Source organism: Solanum lycopersicum, chromosome 3 (assembly GCF_036512215.1).
Source record: "Solanum lycopersicum chromosome 3, SLM_r2.1".
NCBI classification, from domain to species: Eukaryota; Viridiplantae; Streptophyta; class Magnoliopsida; order Solanales; family Solanaceae; genus Solanum; species Solanum lycopersicum.
This window is the reverse complement of record NC_090802.1, coordinates 59,639,163-59,654,046: the sequence shown is the minus strand read 5'-3', so window position 1 is coordinate 59,654,046 and position 14,884 is coordinate 59,639,163. Positions and strand designations below refer to the sequence as shown.

The window sequence follows — 14,884 nt, the reverse complement described above, 5'->3', positions numbered from 1 at the left end:
CCACTCTCCCTGAATTTCTCTCGCAACTCTCATTTTTCACTGGGCAGTCTTTCCTCGTCTCTCTCACTTTATACAAACAAAAATGCGTAAAATATGTTTGTATGGAAAATTGTATATATACATATCTTTTTGTTATCCTCTCTCCCCTATTCCAGATCCCGCTTGTCTCTCTCACTTTATATAAACACAAGTACATATATTTTCGTCCTATACACTTATGATTATACAAATACAGATCTTCCCTGTCCAATTCTCTTTCAATTTTCTCTCTTTCTCGCTTTATACAAACACATATTATACAAATTAATTCTTTTGTATATGTCTACCGAAACAAAATATACAAATTAGTTAATACATGAATGGGCCTAATTTATATTGTGAATGTTAGTTGGTTTTTGGCCCACGTAAAAGGAGACAGGGATTTTACTAGATTCCTCTTAACCCATAACTTTAGCCCACTGCCTAAAACTGACCCGACCCCTCTACGTCTTCCTCACAGCAGCGAGACCCAGAACCCCCAACACCGGGCGCGTCCTTCTTCTCCAACAGTGTTCAACGGAAATAGCGTACGTTTCTTCCCCAGACGCATCAGTCCGGCAAAAACCGCGACTCTGACCCGTCAACATCAGCCACAAAGCAAACGGCGAAACGACAGTAAACGGCGTACTATACACGTCGTCTTCATCGCCTCAACAGTACAACAGTACGCCCTCACGTCCCCTTTATCCTCCTTTTTTTTCAGAACTTCCCATCTGTTGCTTCGAAAATAGCAGAAGAATTCAAAAAAAATGGATTTTCCCCAAATCGAACAAGCTTCTCCTATAAATGGCCTCATCTCTTCCCATTTAAGGAAACGTTTTTGAGGATTGGAGACAATAGATTTTTACTAAAAAACTAAGATCTTGTTTTTCTTTGGTATCGATTCTTTGCTTGCTCGAGTTAACCTCACTTGTCATTATCGTCTCAGTCTTGCTGCTCCGGAAGAGGTTATCTCTTTTCCTTTCTTTTATTTTCTGTTGTAGAGCTAAATTTCTGAAGATAGCAGTATTTTTTTTTTGTGTTTGAGATTATATAGTAAGGATGTGGTTTTCGTTGTTGCAACATGTCATATCATTTATCTTGACAATTTGGTACGTCTCTTATCATGGCTTGAGTATTTCAACATGTTATATTCTCTGTTCGAACTCGGAATGCATTTTAGTTAAGTTTTCTGCAACGCCTTCTATCACATTCTTTTCTTAGTGGAGTCCTTTGTGTATGAGTTCCTTGCTTGCGTTAACCCTCTCCATCCATTTGATTGAATCTGATTGTTGATTATATGGGTTTCAAAAATGATGTTAAACTTCGTCTTCTCGCGAGTCTACTCATTTGAGTCGACTGATGTTAAATTTTGGAAATTTATTTGGCATTCTTTTTCTTCTGTTCGTGCCATTGTCTTATAAACATTACTAGTATTAGTTTCATTAGTAATATTAGTTTCAAGTCTTTGTCAGATTTGTTGTATTACTTGAAAATATTTGTTTAGTAAATGATACACTCTGCCTCAATTATTGTTTGTAGGTTCACTTCGTGTTCACTTAATGTGGATTCATATCTTAGCTTGTCATGTTTCAATTTCTTTTTGGCTACCTTATTGTGTAGTTTTCTTTCAACACTCATGTAATTAGATCCTATTTTGTTTGTTGGAAACTCTTGGATTTAGTCCCCTTGAAATGCAAATTGTATTTGTTTATTTCTTTTCTAACCGGAGAATTACTTTCGATATAAGAGGTAATTTTAAGCGATTGGTTAAGTTTACGATTTGCCAAGTAAATACAATGATTGTTTATCAAGCAAAAGCTGTAGTAACCATCTGTTTGCATCTGAAGTAGCCATACTTAAAGCTCTGTTAAACAGCGATCGAACATTTGATCAATTTTAAATGAAGCCAGTCTTTGGACATTTTTACATAAAGTACTGTTAAACAGTGAGGTTTCGCCGTTCCAATAAGGTTCCAACGATTTTCAATTCTATTTACGTTCTACTACAATCTGTATCTGTTTTTGTAATTTAATTGGAATTAGTTTTTATGTAATTCATAGGGGAAAGATTAAATTGAGTGAAGAATTTTCGGGGAAAAATGGATAAGGAGCAAGTGGAGCAATTGAAGATTCAAATGCAGCAATGGGTAAATGAAGCTGAAAAATTCATCAATGATATACCTCCTGTTCAACTGTATGTTGCTGTTGGAGTTGTATTATCCACTCTCATTTTGTTGTTAATCAGTAAGCTCTTAAAACTTCGCTTGGGGTTAGAGATTTCATTTGGTTTCTCAATTCTCATGTGTGTGTCGAATTTGTTTGAATTTTCGGATTTCTGAGTTTGACATGGAAAATTGAAGGACCTTTGTTTGGTAGCAAAATGTTGATTACATAGCTCAGTCAGCATATCTTAGTCAAGCTACAAAAATAGAGCTCTTTTCTGTTAGTCATTTGCACTTCAGTTCCAAATTTGTTGCGATTGGTTATATGAATCTTCTGTTGACATTGAGCAATCAGCATATAACTTTGCTTATTTTTCTAGAAAATAATTTTCTTTTTGCAAGCCATCAACCTACAATACTTTCTCATCATTTGTTAGAATTGGGGTTTCGATAGCTGATTTAGGACTTGTTTTTTTCTTTACTTGTATGTAAAGCAGAGATAATTAAATGAATCATTAAGCATGTTTTGTAGTATACTCTTACTATTTTGGCAGAAACCAAAAGTATCATTAAGAATAGCAACAACAATAACATTCTCGTGTAATACCACAAGTGAGGTCTGGTGGGAACTGTAAGGTGTGTGCAGACCTTACCCCTATTTTTGTGGGGTAGAAAGACTGTTTCCGATAGGAAAATTATCATTAGGAATTTTTTTATTAAAATAATAATAACCATGTCTTGATTTCCTGAACATGTTGGGATCGGATATATGATATCTAATGGTTCATGTTGCTCCTTTTAAGATCATTTCAATGCAATTTTCTTCAAAACAAAACTAAAAATAAAAGACTATTGAAGTTCTCTGTTTTTCTACTGGCATGTATATCTCTGGCCGGACTAAAAGACTCCTAGAAAGCAATGGATTAAATATACATTTAAATATGATTAAAACATCCTAATTGGTATCACCAATTTTAATCTTTTTCTTTTAGTTGCCCTACTTTTCACTAAGCATGTATGGGTTCCAAAAGTTTACAGGTCCTCCAGTACAACTTCTTTCCATGTGATTTTGGATTTAATTCTTCCCTCTGAAACCTACACTCACTATGGTTTAACACCTTGGGTCATGTATATTTGGAGGTCAACTTGGGACATGAGCTCGCAACCGTTTGTAGGACTTTTGCTTTCACTTTGGTGTACATATCCTTAAAACACAAGACTCCTGTAGTATTTCTCTATTTTTACCATTCTACTTGAATATATGTGTTACATCTTCACGCATCAAACCGTTTTTCTCGAATATCTTAAGAAATTTATACTAAGTCGAATATCATTATAAAAATGGAGGATATTGGAAACACAATTATGATGAGTCCTATTTTATACCTTTTTTTTAAAAAAAAAAATTCCCATATCTCATGTAGCTTAAACCTCCCACATGATGAGTCCTATTTTATACTGCTAGTAACAAAATTCAGTAAGCGTTTTTTTCTCTCTTTTTATTCGGACTCTACTTGGTAGTATTACACTAGGTATGTTGGTGTTGTTTTCTTCTCTCTTTTTTTTTTCCACATGGTATTGGAGTTTGTTACTCACAAGCGAGTGGTTATATGCCATCAGCTGCCCAATTTTTTTTCTGTTGACGAGTGCATTATTTCTCTCTTTCGGGTGATTATTTTAGGGTGTCTTTTTGGGGATCATTCAGTGACACCATCTTGCCTTAGCATTCTTCTGACAATTTTTCAGCATTCCTGGAAAAATCTTCTCCTCTTCTTGTTCTCTATGATATTACCGTCTCGACAATTTTGATAGAATTCAGTAGCTTTACCTTTAGGTGATAGGCCTTAAGCTGCTTGTTCCTCTAGAATTTCTTGTTTTCATAGGTTTAATGAAGCAAAGTATGACTATTGTAAATGTCTCTTTCTAATGACCGTTGTGGCGGCCCTCTCTTACTTCTATTGATCATTCGAGCGGCATTATTATAATGTGTTTCGTAATTGCTCCCGATGCACCTCCTTTTGTGATCATCCTGATGGGCTGACTCTTTTTGTCGTGTTTAAAATCGTTCTTACAGTTTTCAAATAAACGATTCATTAAGCCCCTTGATGATGAATCTAAGGTCAGTTCCTCCTCTAAATATTGAATTCTCTATCAGAATTTATGGGAACATACTTTCATTTTTATTTTTTCTTTATGGTGTCAAGGTTTGATTGTGGAGTCATTTGTTTGAACATTGATTTTCCAATCACTTGTTCTCTAAAGATCTTTTCTCCCTTCTTTAATTCTCTTCAAATAGATCAAGACCTAATTATTGTGTCCTCTGAGTTTTGAACTTTTAGTCATCTTCCCAAGGAGAATATTCTTCCCCTTCTCCTTTTTATAAGGTTAAACAATTTGATAAGTAGTGGAATAATCTTTCTCACACAAGCAGTATATCGAAAGAAGAGGATCTGCCGCATAGGAGACAATCTTCTATACAATTTGGAGTTTCATGGGTGCACCTAAAGAAGCTAGAAATGAGAGGTTATTCCTCAAATATAATAATCATTCTCCCCCGAGCTAGCGGGGCAACACCCTGTTCTGTTTCTTTCCTTCCGAAGGACCAGCATGAATGCTAGCGGGGCAGCATCCTGGGCTCTCCAATTTCTCTTCTTAGAAGTCCTCATCCTTTTAATTGAAGTTCCAGTTGTTGTTCTGGAAACTTTTCTGGGCGTCATTCTTCAGCAACCAATTTGATCCATGTTGATGTTTTGCTGGGTATTTATGTGTGTCCTTTTCCAGTGATTGAAAACAGATTCTTTTCTGTTTTAATGCAAAAACTTTCTTTCTATGTACTGGGTGCTTTTCAGGAGAGAAATTGGTGACCACTTTTCTTCTGGGTGGTTTTTCAGTTTTCTGGTGTATTATTCACTTGTCTGTTTGATGTTCCATTTCTTTTTAGTGTTTTGTATTTCAGAATAAGTACTCAATTTGTTACTCTGCTCTGGTTTTAAGTGGTGGGTTAAAAGCAAAGGAATTGAATAATTATGTACAATATTCTTAACCATTATGTTTTTGTTCAAAGTTGAGAATCATTATGCTAATTATTAAAGTATTCATAGTGAGCATGTCATAATTAAACATACTCAATTATTTATAAAACAAAAACATCATATTCCATGAAGTTACAGATATCTTTCATGAAGAGCCTTCTTGTATGTTGATAAGAACCAAATTTAATAAGAGTTTTTCTTTTCTAATTTTCTTTACAGAATGGCTAGTAATTTACATTTGAGAAGTGAATTTCATTCGTCTAAGAGTGTGCCGTTGGATGTGTTAGTTGGTGTGACATATACTGGGCATGAATAATGGCGCTCATTGTTAACCGTTCGAAAGGGTTCCCTAATGCTGGAGGGAGTTTCCCCACTTAGTGATCGGTCTGCTAGTTCACACAAATATGCAGAAGTTATAGCAAACGAGCTACATGCAGGGAAACCTGCAAGCTTGGCTTTACTGGATAGGTTAGCAGTAAGCTTGGCTAGAATGAATTGCTTACCAAGCGCGAAGGAAAGGGCCTTCACCACTTAGCCATATGCGGGGGAACTTGCACGTGCGGTTAGAGCTAGTAGGAGCCATCTAAAATTATCTACCCCAAACTAAAGAACTGAATTACCTTTTGCAGGTATCATTTCAGTTGAGCTGGGAACTTCATTTACCGATGCAAACAATGGGAGTTTTAATGGTTATAAGCTGCTCACACAATAAATTTAGAACCCATTCGTTAGCACTTAAAGTCATGGTTCTAAGGTCCAGAACTAGATATAAAATCCTGGCTCCGCCTCTGGCATTAGTTCAATTGGAACTGCTGTGGTATACTTGTGTAGTTGTTGTAACTTACCGGAGAACATAAAGAAAAAAAGATGTTTTTCCTTGCCCACTGATTTCAAGGGAAGAATGTAAATGTTTTTAGGCTTAGTGGGCTCTTTATGTAAATGTTTTAAGGCTTAGTGGGCTCTTTATGTTAATGTTTTTAGGCTTAGTGGGCTCTTTCTATCATTTTCTTGTCTTCTTTTGTCCTCTTTAATGCCACACATTTTTGTAATTTCTATATCACTCTTCTGTTCACTATGATGATTCTCAATGAATGACTTAATGTATTAGTTTTAGATTGTTTGCTCATCTATTTTGACTTTCTTTGGAGGCCAAAATTTGAAGATTTTCCTTTTGTTTACTTCTTTGCCTTCAGTTCGCTTGTTCAAAGGTACAGCATCTAACACCATTGTACTCACTGGGCTAAGTGGAAGCGGCAAAACATATCTTTTTTACCAGGTAACTCTCTGACATGTGACCTATATAATCTTTTCAAAGTTAAATTGTTCTGATCTTGATGTGCTTGCATATACTAGCTTAGAGATGGTTCAGCCCATCAGGGTACCGTGACGTCAATGGAACCAAATGAAGGCAGTTTTATACTACACTCTGAAGAAGACAAGGTAATGAACATTGTCTTATCTTGTTTCCCCTTTTCCGCCCTACCATTTTGCATGCATCCTTGTGATCTATACCTTTAGAAGGGAAAGATGGATCTTATTAATTGCTGATGGTCGATCAGTTTTTTCTTTGGTAATTGATTTACTGAATTTCTTCATCTGTGAATGGAATTTCACATTACATACGACTTGTTTTGGTTTTGCTGCAGAAAGGGAAATTGAAGCCTGTTCATGTTGTTGATGTCCCTGGGCACTCTCGTCTTAGGCCGAAACTAGATGAGTTCCTGCCTCAAGCAGCTGGCGTCGTGTTTGTGGTGGATTCGGTGGAATTTTTACCAAACTGCCGTCCTGCTTCAGAGTACTGATCATTTGTTGCTGCTTGTACTTTACATTGGCAGTTGTTAATTTGTATTGGTATCTCACAACGGAATTTTACATTGTATAATTCCTCTTGCATGAAGGTACTTATATGAGATCTTGACAAAGGCAAGTGTGGTCAAGAAAAAAGTTCCAGTACTCCTCCTTTGCAACAAGGTTGACAAAGTAACTGCACATACAACAGAATTCATCAGAAAACAGCTGGAGAAAGAAATGTAAGAGTACACTGTACATGCATTTATTATGGAGCTAACACCAATTTGCTTTGTATACATACATATAAAGGCAGAACCGCCTTCGGAAGAGTTGAAATTTACCTCTCCACGGTGGAATACTGTGTTGCATGCTTTATTCTCCTTTTGGTAATATACAGCAACACTCTTTATAAACTGTTGGTAATATCATTAAACAAGCTTACGCCTAGAAAACCTTCCCAAACATGAAATCTTGTTGCATGCTTTATTTGCTAATATACTTGGTGGCTCACTGAATCATAACCACTGCAAAAACATCAAAACTGAAGTGCTATCTCTTGTGTTCTGCTTTATAACTAGTTTGTTTCTTATTGATCCAGCGACAAGCTTCGTACATCAAGAACTGCCGTGTCTGATGCAGATATCTCTAATGAATATACGCTTGGTGTACCTGGAGAACCATTTGCTTTTTCTCAATGCCATAACAGAGTAATTGTTGCTGAAGCTTCTGGTCTAACCGGTGAGATTTCTCAGCTGGAGAAGTTCATTAGGGAGCATGTGAAACCTTGATTATGGTATTTCAAGCAAACGGGGGGCCCCTTTTTATTTCCTTCTCTTTTATTTTTGGTCCGGGAAGCTGAAAATACTATCAGATAGACGAAAAAAACATCAACTTGGGGAACATTTTCCAAGTAGGGATAGGAATTTGAAGAGTTCTCCTTATGTTCTATTGGCAATCCCCACCTAAACATTATGTTTGTTGTGCCTAGAATATCTTGTCATTGGATTTGATTACTTCCCTTTATTTTTGTGCTGGTTGCTCTTCATGGCAAAGGACTTTCCTGTGCATAATTTTTCTTCATTGAATTCCTTTTCCTCCATGTGTTGCTAGCGACATTGAAGATGTTCTTTTTTGTGTGCTTCTGATACGTTTGAACTATTGGAGATGTAAAATAGCACTTCTTTTAATAATTAAGAAGTGCTCTAACATTATTTGGCATATGGTTTGAAACTTTGGTGGATAATGAGTTCCAAAGAGTGCATTTTTTCTGCCAAGATTTGCATCCTTCATCAATATATTGATGAGCGATGTGTGAAGATAATATTTCTTGACAATTGAACACTTATCTTATTGTTGACTCTTTCTTTGTTTACGCCTCGATTATTCTATTAAGTACTTAATATCTCCATTGTGTAGAAGAATGTTTAGAATTTTTGAATTTGTCTTTCGTCGTTTCCCATTAGAAGTTTTTACTGTTTGAATTGTGCATTGTAATTTCTGTTAAAAGGGAGAAACAACTCTCCACTAAAATCTCATTTATGTATCCACTTATTTAATCTTAAGTAAGTTTAAATGTCTATTTAGATGCTAATTTAGTCTAAATGAAATGATACAATTATGTTTTAATGCCTTTTTAACCTTTTCTAAAAGACTAAAAGAGGATTCACATATTTTCCCGTTGGAATAAACTTCAGTAGTTTGCAACACAAACTGAAAATAATAAACAATATGAAGGTAGTTACTCCTGGAGATTCAAGCAACAATTACGTACGAGGTTTGGAGAGGGTGGTCTATATGCAACCTTAAACAGGTAATTTTCGATATCCTCGACTCAAGCAGAACCTATCAATCCTCGACTCAAGCAGAACCTATCAAATATGAAAAGGATATACAAAGGAGATCCAAGAATGTGGAAGTAAAATCATTTATCTGAGCAACATTAAGAATTTAAAAGGAAAAAAAAAGACATTATGGTTTAAGAATCACTAGCGTATAATAATGTTTTTTTGAATTGTTTAATGGTATTTGAACTCATTGTTTGTCTCCAAATAGCTTTCTAATCATCCATTTGAACAATCAATACTTCAATGCTATCACCAAGTCATATATGCCATAGCAAGGGAACCATCAAGTACCCACGCAATTACACATTTGGCAAAGAGCACCAAGCATAACGATAAGCACTTAACGAAGGTTTTAATCCTGTTAAGTTTTTGTGCTTTTAGGTCTGAGCATTTTGATCAAGTTACTTGAAGAAATAGAATATGAAGATCGGAATATTTCTTCAAATATTGGTTCGTAGTAACATATTGTATTTAAAAAATAGTAGTATATATAAAAATGATTTATGATATGAAAAATTAGTTAATACATTAATGGACCTAATTTATATTGTGAATGTTAGTTGATTAAAAGAGTGCATTTCATAACTCCAAAATTCCACCATGTTAGTCATTAAATCGACATTCAACGAAAAGAAGATACCAAAAACAAAAAGGCTCACGCATTTTATTAGAGTACTAGAAAATCAAGAGGCTGCAACATTAAGCACTTAAAAGATAAATACATACACATATATTAAATTATGATTAACAAAACACAGAACTTTAAAAAGAGTACTCCAGATTTTAACAAATCTCAATCACGCATTCTACTAGTCTCCTTCTGGCCTGTTCTCTGTCCCGTATGACCTGCAGCTTCCTGCACCCTCCTCTTCGCATGCTCCATCTGCTCTCCACCTGTTCCCCTCATTCTCCTCATATAATTAATCATCCACGATAACGACGATAACGCCGTTATCCCAAACGCACCGGACGTCAAAAATCCGGTGACAGCCAGCGCGATTGTCAGTGCCGCCGGGACTAAAACCGGACTGAAAATCAGGAAGACAGGTGTGGCGACGGCAAGTCCGATGAGAGTTCCGACGAGCGTAAGTCCGGCGAGGCAGAGGAGAGCTCCACCGACAGGGAAGAGAGTGACGACGGCGAGGATTTGAGATTTAGAAGGACCTTTTTGGGGAAGAAGGCTTTTGATAGCCTCCGTTGGGTGAATTTGTTGCATTTGTTGCTGCTGCTGGGTACGGGAGTGTTGCTCAGCCATGGACGGTGGTGGAGAAGGTCGAATTTGAATTTATTTAATAAAAATAAAATGAATTGAGGATGAGAAAAAAGGGGAAGGAGGTGGGAGTGAATATAAAGGAAGAGGAGAATGGACGCGTGGAGAAGAGTGACAGATGTTGATGAGAAAGTTTGCATGAAAAAAATGGATTTAGCAGAAAGAGAGATGAGTTTGAAAGTAAAGAGTCTGTTTTTACGATTTTGGCTTTTTCTCTGCCTCTCTGTTTCTTTGTTATTTTTTGAGGGATTTTCGACACTTCAAAGGGAAAATAATAATTAACACTCTTAGTCCCTTGAGTATAAATAAATTTAAACTTTGGTCATCGTGAATTAATATGTGTGCATTTGGATCTCTCTGACTTTGAATCTTCACAATTTTAATGAACTGTTGAGAATTAAACTATTGAATTATTCATGTACTTCGTTAAAATTTTAAGTATAATTTTAATAAATTTCATATTGTTTCTCTTTTTTGAATTATAATTTTTTTAAAAAAATTTATGAATTTCGGATACATTCAAATACAGAAGTGAAGGTGTATCGAGAGGGGAGGGATGGATTAGAAAAAGAATAGGACATTCAAATACATCATTGGACTTTCAGATACATTAGCAGACATTCGGATACATAAAGAGAAGATATACCAGAGATCGAGAAGGAATAAAAATATATTAACAAGAGTAGAGCAATGAATTTGAGAGAATATTTTTGATTTTTTAAAAATGATTGAAAATTTAAGAGATTATGTAAAATAAAATGTGTGTTTATATAATTTTTCCAAAATTTTGTTGTTATTATATGAGAAAAATTTAATACATTACTTATATGTTTCCTACTAAAAATATGGGCTAGTAAATGGGCTTAGTCAGGAATTGGAGGGTTTTTCTGTTGTGGGCCTAATGGGCTACATTTGGGAGCTATTTTGGGCCTTTCTATAATATGATGCTGGATTGGGCTATTTTAACAATGTTATGTATTGGATTCTAATTGGACTTTAGAGGATCCATGCAAGGTGCATCCTTGTAGACTGTAGTCCCAAATTTCTTCTTCAATAATTGAATGACTCATCTAAAAAAAAATTGACATTCTGTCTCAATAAAATAACAATTGTAAATTATTTGTTTATATGCTTCTTTTTAAACTCTATCAAAAACACTTTTATCCAACTGAAAAACTAGAAATACTTTGCATAATCTAACAAAGTTTGTATTACTTCTGTTCAATTATGCCTTATTCAGCTCACCCAAATTTAAGCGAGACATTTTTTTCATTAGTTAATTTTATCGTCCCTAGCAGCATTGAGTTGACAAATAAGGTCCAGTGGCCTTAAAATCTTTGAAACCAGTGATGTAAAATCCATTATATAATGTTTATTACTAAATTACTCGGTGCGATCCTTCTCTGGCGTGAGTTACATATTTATTATTTCTACCACAATCCAAATTTATAACAATGTATTTTCAGTTTTATACTCAAGAACTATGTTTTCATTGAGTGCAACATATGAACTTATGATATACCTTTGTAAAATTCTTCACATAATTTCTTTTCCATCTCAATATGAGATTATTCAATTAAGATATCACGTGCAATCCTTGTTCAATATCACATCGATTCTTATCTCTGATCCGCCCTAATTGGCATATGAACATTTTCTTTTTTATACAAACGTATATTTGTATGTCCGTATAGTGGCCCACAATCTAGGATGAGGCGTGCAATAGGTGCAGACTCCCTAGTAAGCAAATTGAGATTTTATTAATAGATAAAAAATTGCTGCTACGTAATAGAAAATAGTTTAATTATCTTTATAATACTTGTGAAAAAAGAATATAGTATGGAATAAAAGGCCCATCAAAGAATGTTTTGACTATGAAGCATTGATTGAGACCTAATTATAGATGGGTAGGGCATCTTAATTTTCAAAGGCCATAACCTTAAAATGGAATATACATACATACAAACACCTTTACCAAGTTCATTTCGAATGCAAATTAAGAATCATAATATTATAATTGTTCAATAAAATAATTATTGTTTTGCTTTTAGGCTTTTAGCTAGATTCATGGCATAATTGATAGCCTCTAGTCACCAATATATATTACGATTGAGAAACTATTTTTTACCTATTCTTTATTCTTTCCTTTTCAAATTGGGGTAGGAAAGGGGAATGATTACGAGGTAGAGAATCGAATCTTTCACTAATAAAGTGAAAATTTCGTTAGTCAGCTATCTGAGCACCTAAAATTCTTTTTATTCTTTAACCTATTTGTTACTTGAGTAACGTTGCAAATGTAACCACAGTAAACCAGGCGCATGGTGGTTACATGATTTTGGCTGCCCAAAAGCAAAGAAGAACAATTGAACTAGGAAAACAAAATTTATTATCGTTGTAAGTTATATATTCTGACAGTGATAGTCAAACCAGAAGTACAAGGGGTTTGTCTAGTGTATATATAAATTGAATCTCCTTAGATATTTTGAAGTATTTGCTTATAAAAATTCTTATCCCGCGATTTTTTAGTTTCGAAACGTTTATTAGGAGGAAATTTGAATAAAACACAAGCAAGAAAAATCATTGATAACGCATTTACCAAAGAATTTTTGAATAAAATCATTGACTGCTTTAACTTAATTTGCTTATTCAATAAAATCATTGACTGCTTTGTTCAGATGATTTTGGCAAACTTGAGTTTGAATTAAGCCATGTTTGTCTTTTAGTTGAAAAATTAATTCAATTTAGCAGTTAGTTAAGTATTAGATCAGAGTCAAAGTGTGATGATTTTTCAAATTTTAGGCTTTTTATCTTCCAGGTGATCTAATGATAGTTGAAAGACTCTATTGTAATTATTGTTTCCTAAAACAAATTAAAGTTACCTAATTTTAAACTTTTGATTTACTTAACTAATCTTTTTGTATGCCTTTTAAAAAAATTAAGCCATTGTTGCTTAAAAGTTATGCACATTTTATGCTAAGATTTGTATATCAATCACTTGATGCCTAGGATTAATAAATAGCAACAGCAGTGCAAAGTTTTACTAAGCAATAAATAGCATTTTCAAATTTTAGACTCGTCACTATTAGAAATAGAGATTTTTTCTCACTGCGACTTAATAAGAAATTTATATTATAAAACATGATTTTTTCAATTTATTTCCACCAAACTAGCTCACTAGAAAAAACATAAGGTGGGAAAGAGATTTTCTTTGAAATACTAAGAATAAGCTACTGACTATTTTTTATTTCTTACCGACTAAATCAAAATATCTATAAAAATAATCACTAGAAAAAGTATTCAATAGAAAATTTCAATGCAAAAATAGTGATTTTTTAGTAGTACACTTGGCATTCAAACATATAAAAAATAACAATTGACAACAAAACAACAAAGTAAATGATCATTCCAATTTTAATCGATGAGGTGATCTGTCGTGTCACTTAAAAAATTGAACTAAAAAAAAATGAACATTTCAGATTTTTACGTGTAAAAATAAACATTAACATAAAATTAAAAATAAATTTGTAAAAGGCTATAAAACTAAATCTCCCGTTTTAGCCACTGCTGTGTTTTCTAAGAAATAAAATAAGGTTTAAGGACACAACCATGATCGACCACTGAAATTGAAATAACTTTTGTGGATTTGATGAAAATTAAAAGATAAAATAAAGCAGATTCTTTCCAAAATATGAAACTTTACCTATAATTGGTTAAAAATTCTAGAGATAATTAATCTTTTTTACATAAGAATCTAACGAAAATTCACTTTCTTGAGTGTGTCAGTTATTTTTTTTTTTCAAATTCCACTTTACCTTAAATATTATTTTTTAAAAACTTTCAAGTCAAATATATTGAATTGACTTTACCATCTTCAGATCTCCAAAGAATTTTAAAAAGATTTGGTTTCATAAGGAAATTATTTTCCAAACGGTCCCCCAGTTAGTGGGTCTTACGGTTAGAACATTTTAGAGCATGTAAGTTGTCACTGAAAAGAAAAACTCCACTCCTTGTGTCGGGTTCGAGTCTTCTGATACATGATGCTATTTTTTATCCTGACACAATATATAAATTGTCATTTAACTTGGTTTTAAATTATATTTATGCCCTCCAAATTTGGATGTGCACAAATAGATACTTAAACTTGTATAAAATTGAACAAATAGACACATGTCCTACATGTCATTCTTCATGTAATTTTTTGTCCTACGTGTATTGTGCCATGTAGGACTCGTGTGTTTATTTATTTAAAAGTTGGATAGTTAAAGTGTTTGTTTGTGCATTATGAAAATTGGAGATCAAAGTTAAAATTTGAAGTCAAAGTTTAGGGTCCAATATATATATTATGTCTTTTATCTTTAATGATATTTTTCTAGGATAAATCTGAATTAAATCAAACTCCGATGCAATGTTAAAGAATGACAAAAGTCCACATCGATGGTTATGAGATGGGTGGACTCCTTATAAAGCTTGGGCAATCCTCTTCCCTTTGAGCTAACTTTTGGGGTATGAGTTAGGCCTAAGACCTAATTTTACATGGTATCAAAGCAAGACCCGTCACCCCCCAAAATCAAAACTGTCCACGCGCCATATGCTAAACACGGGACGTGAGGTGGGGTGTTAAAGAATGACAAAAGTCACACATCAGTGATTAATGAGATTGGTGGACTCCTTATAAGGATTGAACAATCCTCCTCCTTTGAACTATCTTTTGGGTTGTGAATTATGCCTAAGACCTAGTTTCACATATAGAATCAAAAAAAATACT

At 34.0% G+C, this 14,884-nt stretch overlaps 2 protein-coding genes across 5 annotated transcripts; one reads left to right on the top strand and one right to left on the bottom strand.

Moving 5' to 3' along the window:
• Positions 1–397: 397 nt before the first annotated feature.
• On the top strand, positions 398–8,362 carry LOC101262907 (uncharacterized). Of its 4 annotated transcripts, none has more exons than XM_010320701.4 (8): positions 476–703; positions 968–986; positions 2,082–2,264; positions 6,408–6,490; positions 6,568–6,654; positions 6,861–7,009; positions 7,113–7,244; positions 7,604–8,362. In XM_010320701.4, the coding sequence occupies exons 3-8, from the start codon at positions 2,120–2,122 to the stop codon at positions 7,791–7,793; spliced, it is 786 nt and encodes a 261-aa protein (XP_010319003.1). In that variant the 5' UTR covers positions 476–703; positions 968–986; positions 2,082–2,119; the 3' UTR covers positions 7,794–8,362. The 4 variants fall into 4 exon arrangements, with proteins under 4 accessions (XP_004236248.1, XP_069151658.1, XP_010319003.1 ...); XM_069295556.1 differs by adding an exon at positions 1,897–1,990 and having other exon boundaries at positions 506–986; XM_004236200.5 differs by lacking the exon at positions 968–986 and having other exon boundaries at positions 398–703.
• A 1,124-nt stretch (positions 8,363–9,486) lies between these two features.
• LOC101263398 (oleosin H2) lies at positions 9,487–10,346 on the bottom strand. The gene has a single exon (XM_004236201.4). The coding sequence runs from the start codon at positions 10,102–10,104 to the stop codon at positions 9,643–9,645; it is 462 nt and encodes a 153-aa protein (XP_004236249.1). The 5' UTR covers positions 10,105–10,346; the 3' UTR covers positions 9,487–9,642.
• Positions 10,347–14,884: the final 4,538 nt, after the last annotated feature.

Bases quoted from the DNA above. Each gene is read 5' to 3' on its own strand.
- LOC101262907 (XM_004236200.5), top strand. From the start codon at position 2,120: ATGGATAAGGAGCAAGTGGAGCAATTGAAGATTCAAATGCAGCAATGG. The intron at 6,655-6,860 runs GTAATGAACATT...GTTTTGCTGCAG, and splicing joins TACACTCTGAAGAAGACAAG to AAAGGGAAATTGAAGCCTGT. The intron at 7,010-7,112 runs GTACTGATCATT...TCTTGCATGAAG, and splicing joins AACTGCCGTCCTGCTTCAGA to GTACTTATATGAGATCTTGA.
- LOC101263398 (XM_004236201.4), bottom strand. From the start codon at position 10,104: ATGGCTGAGCAACACTCCCGTACCCAGCAGCAGCAACAAATGCAACAA.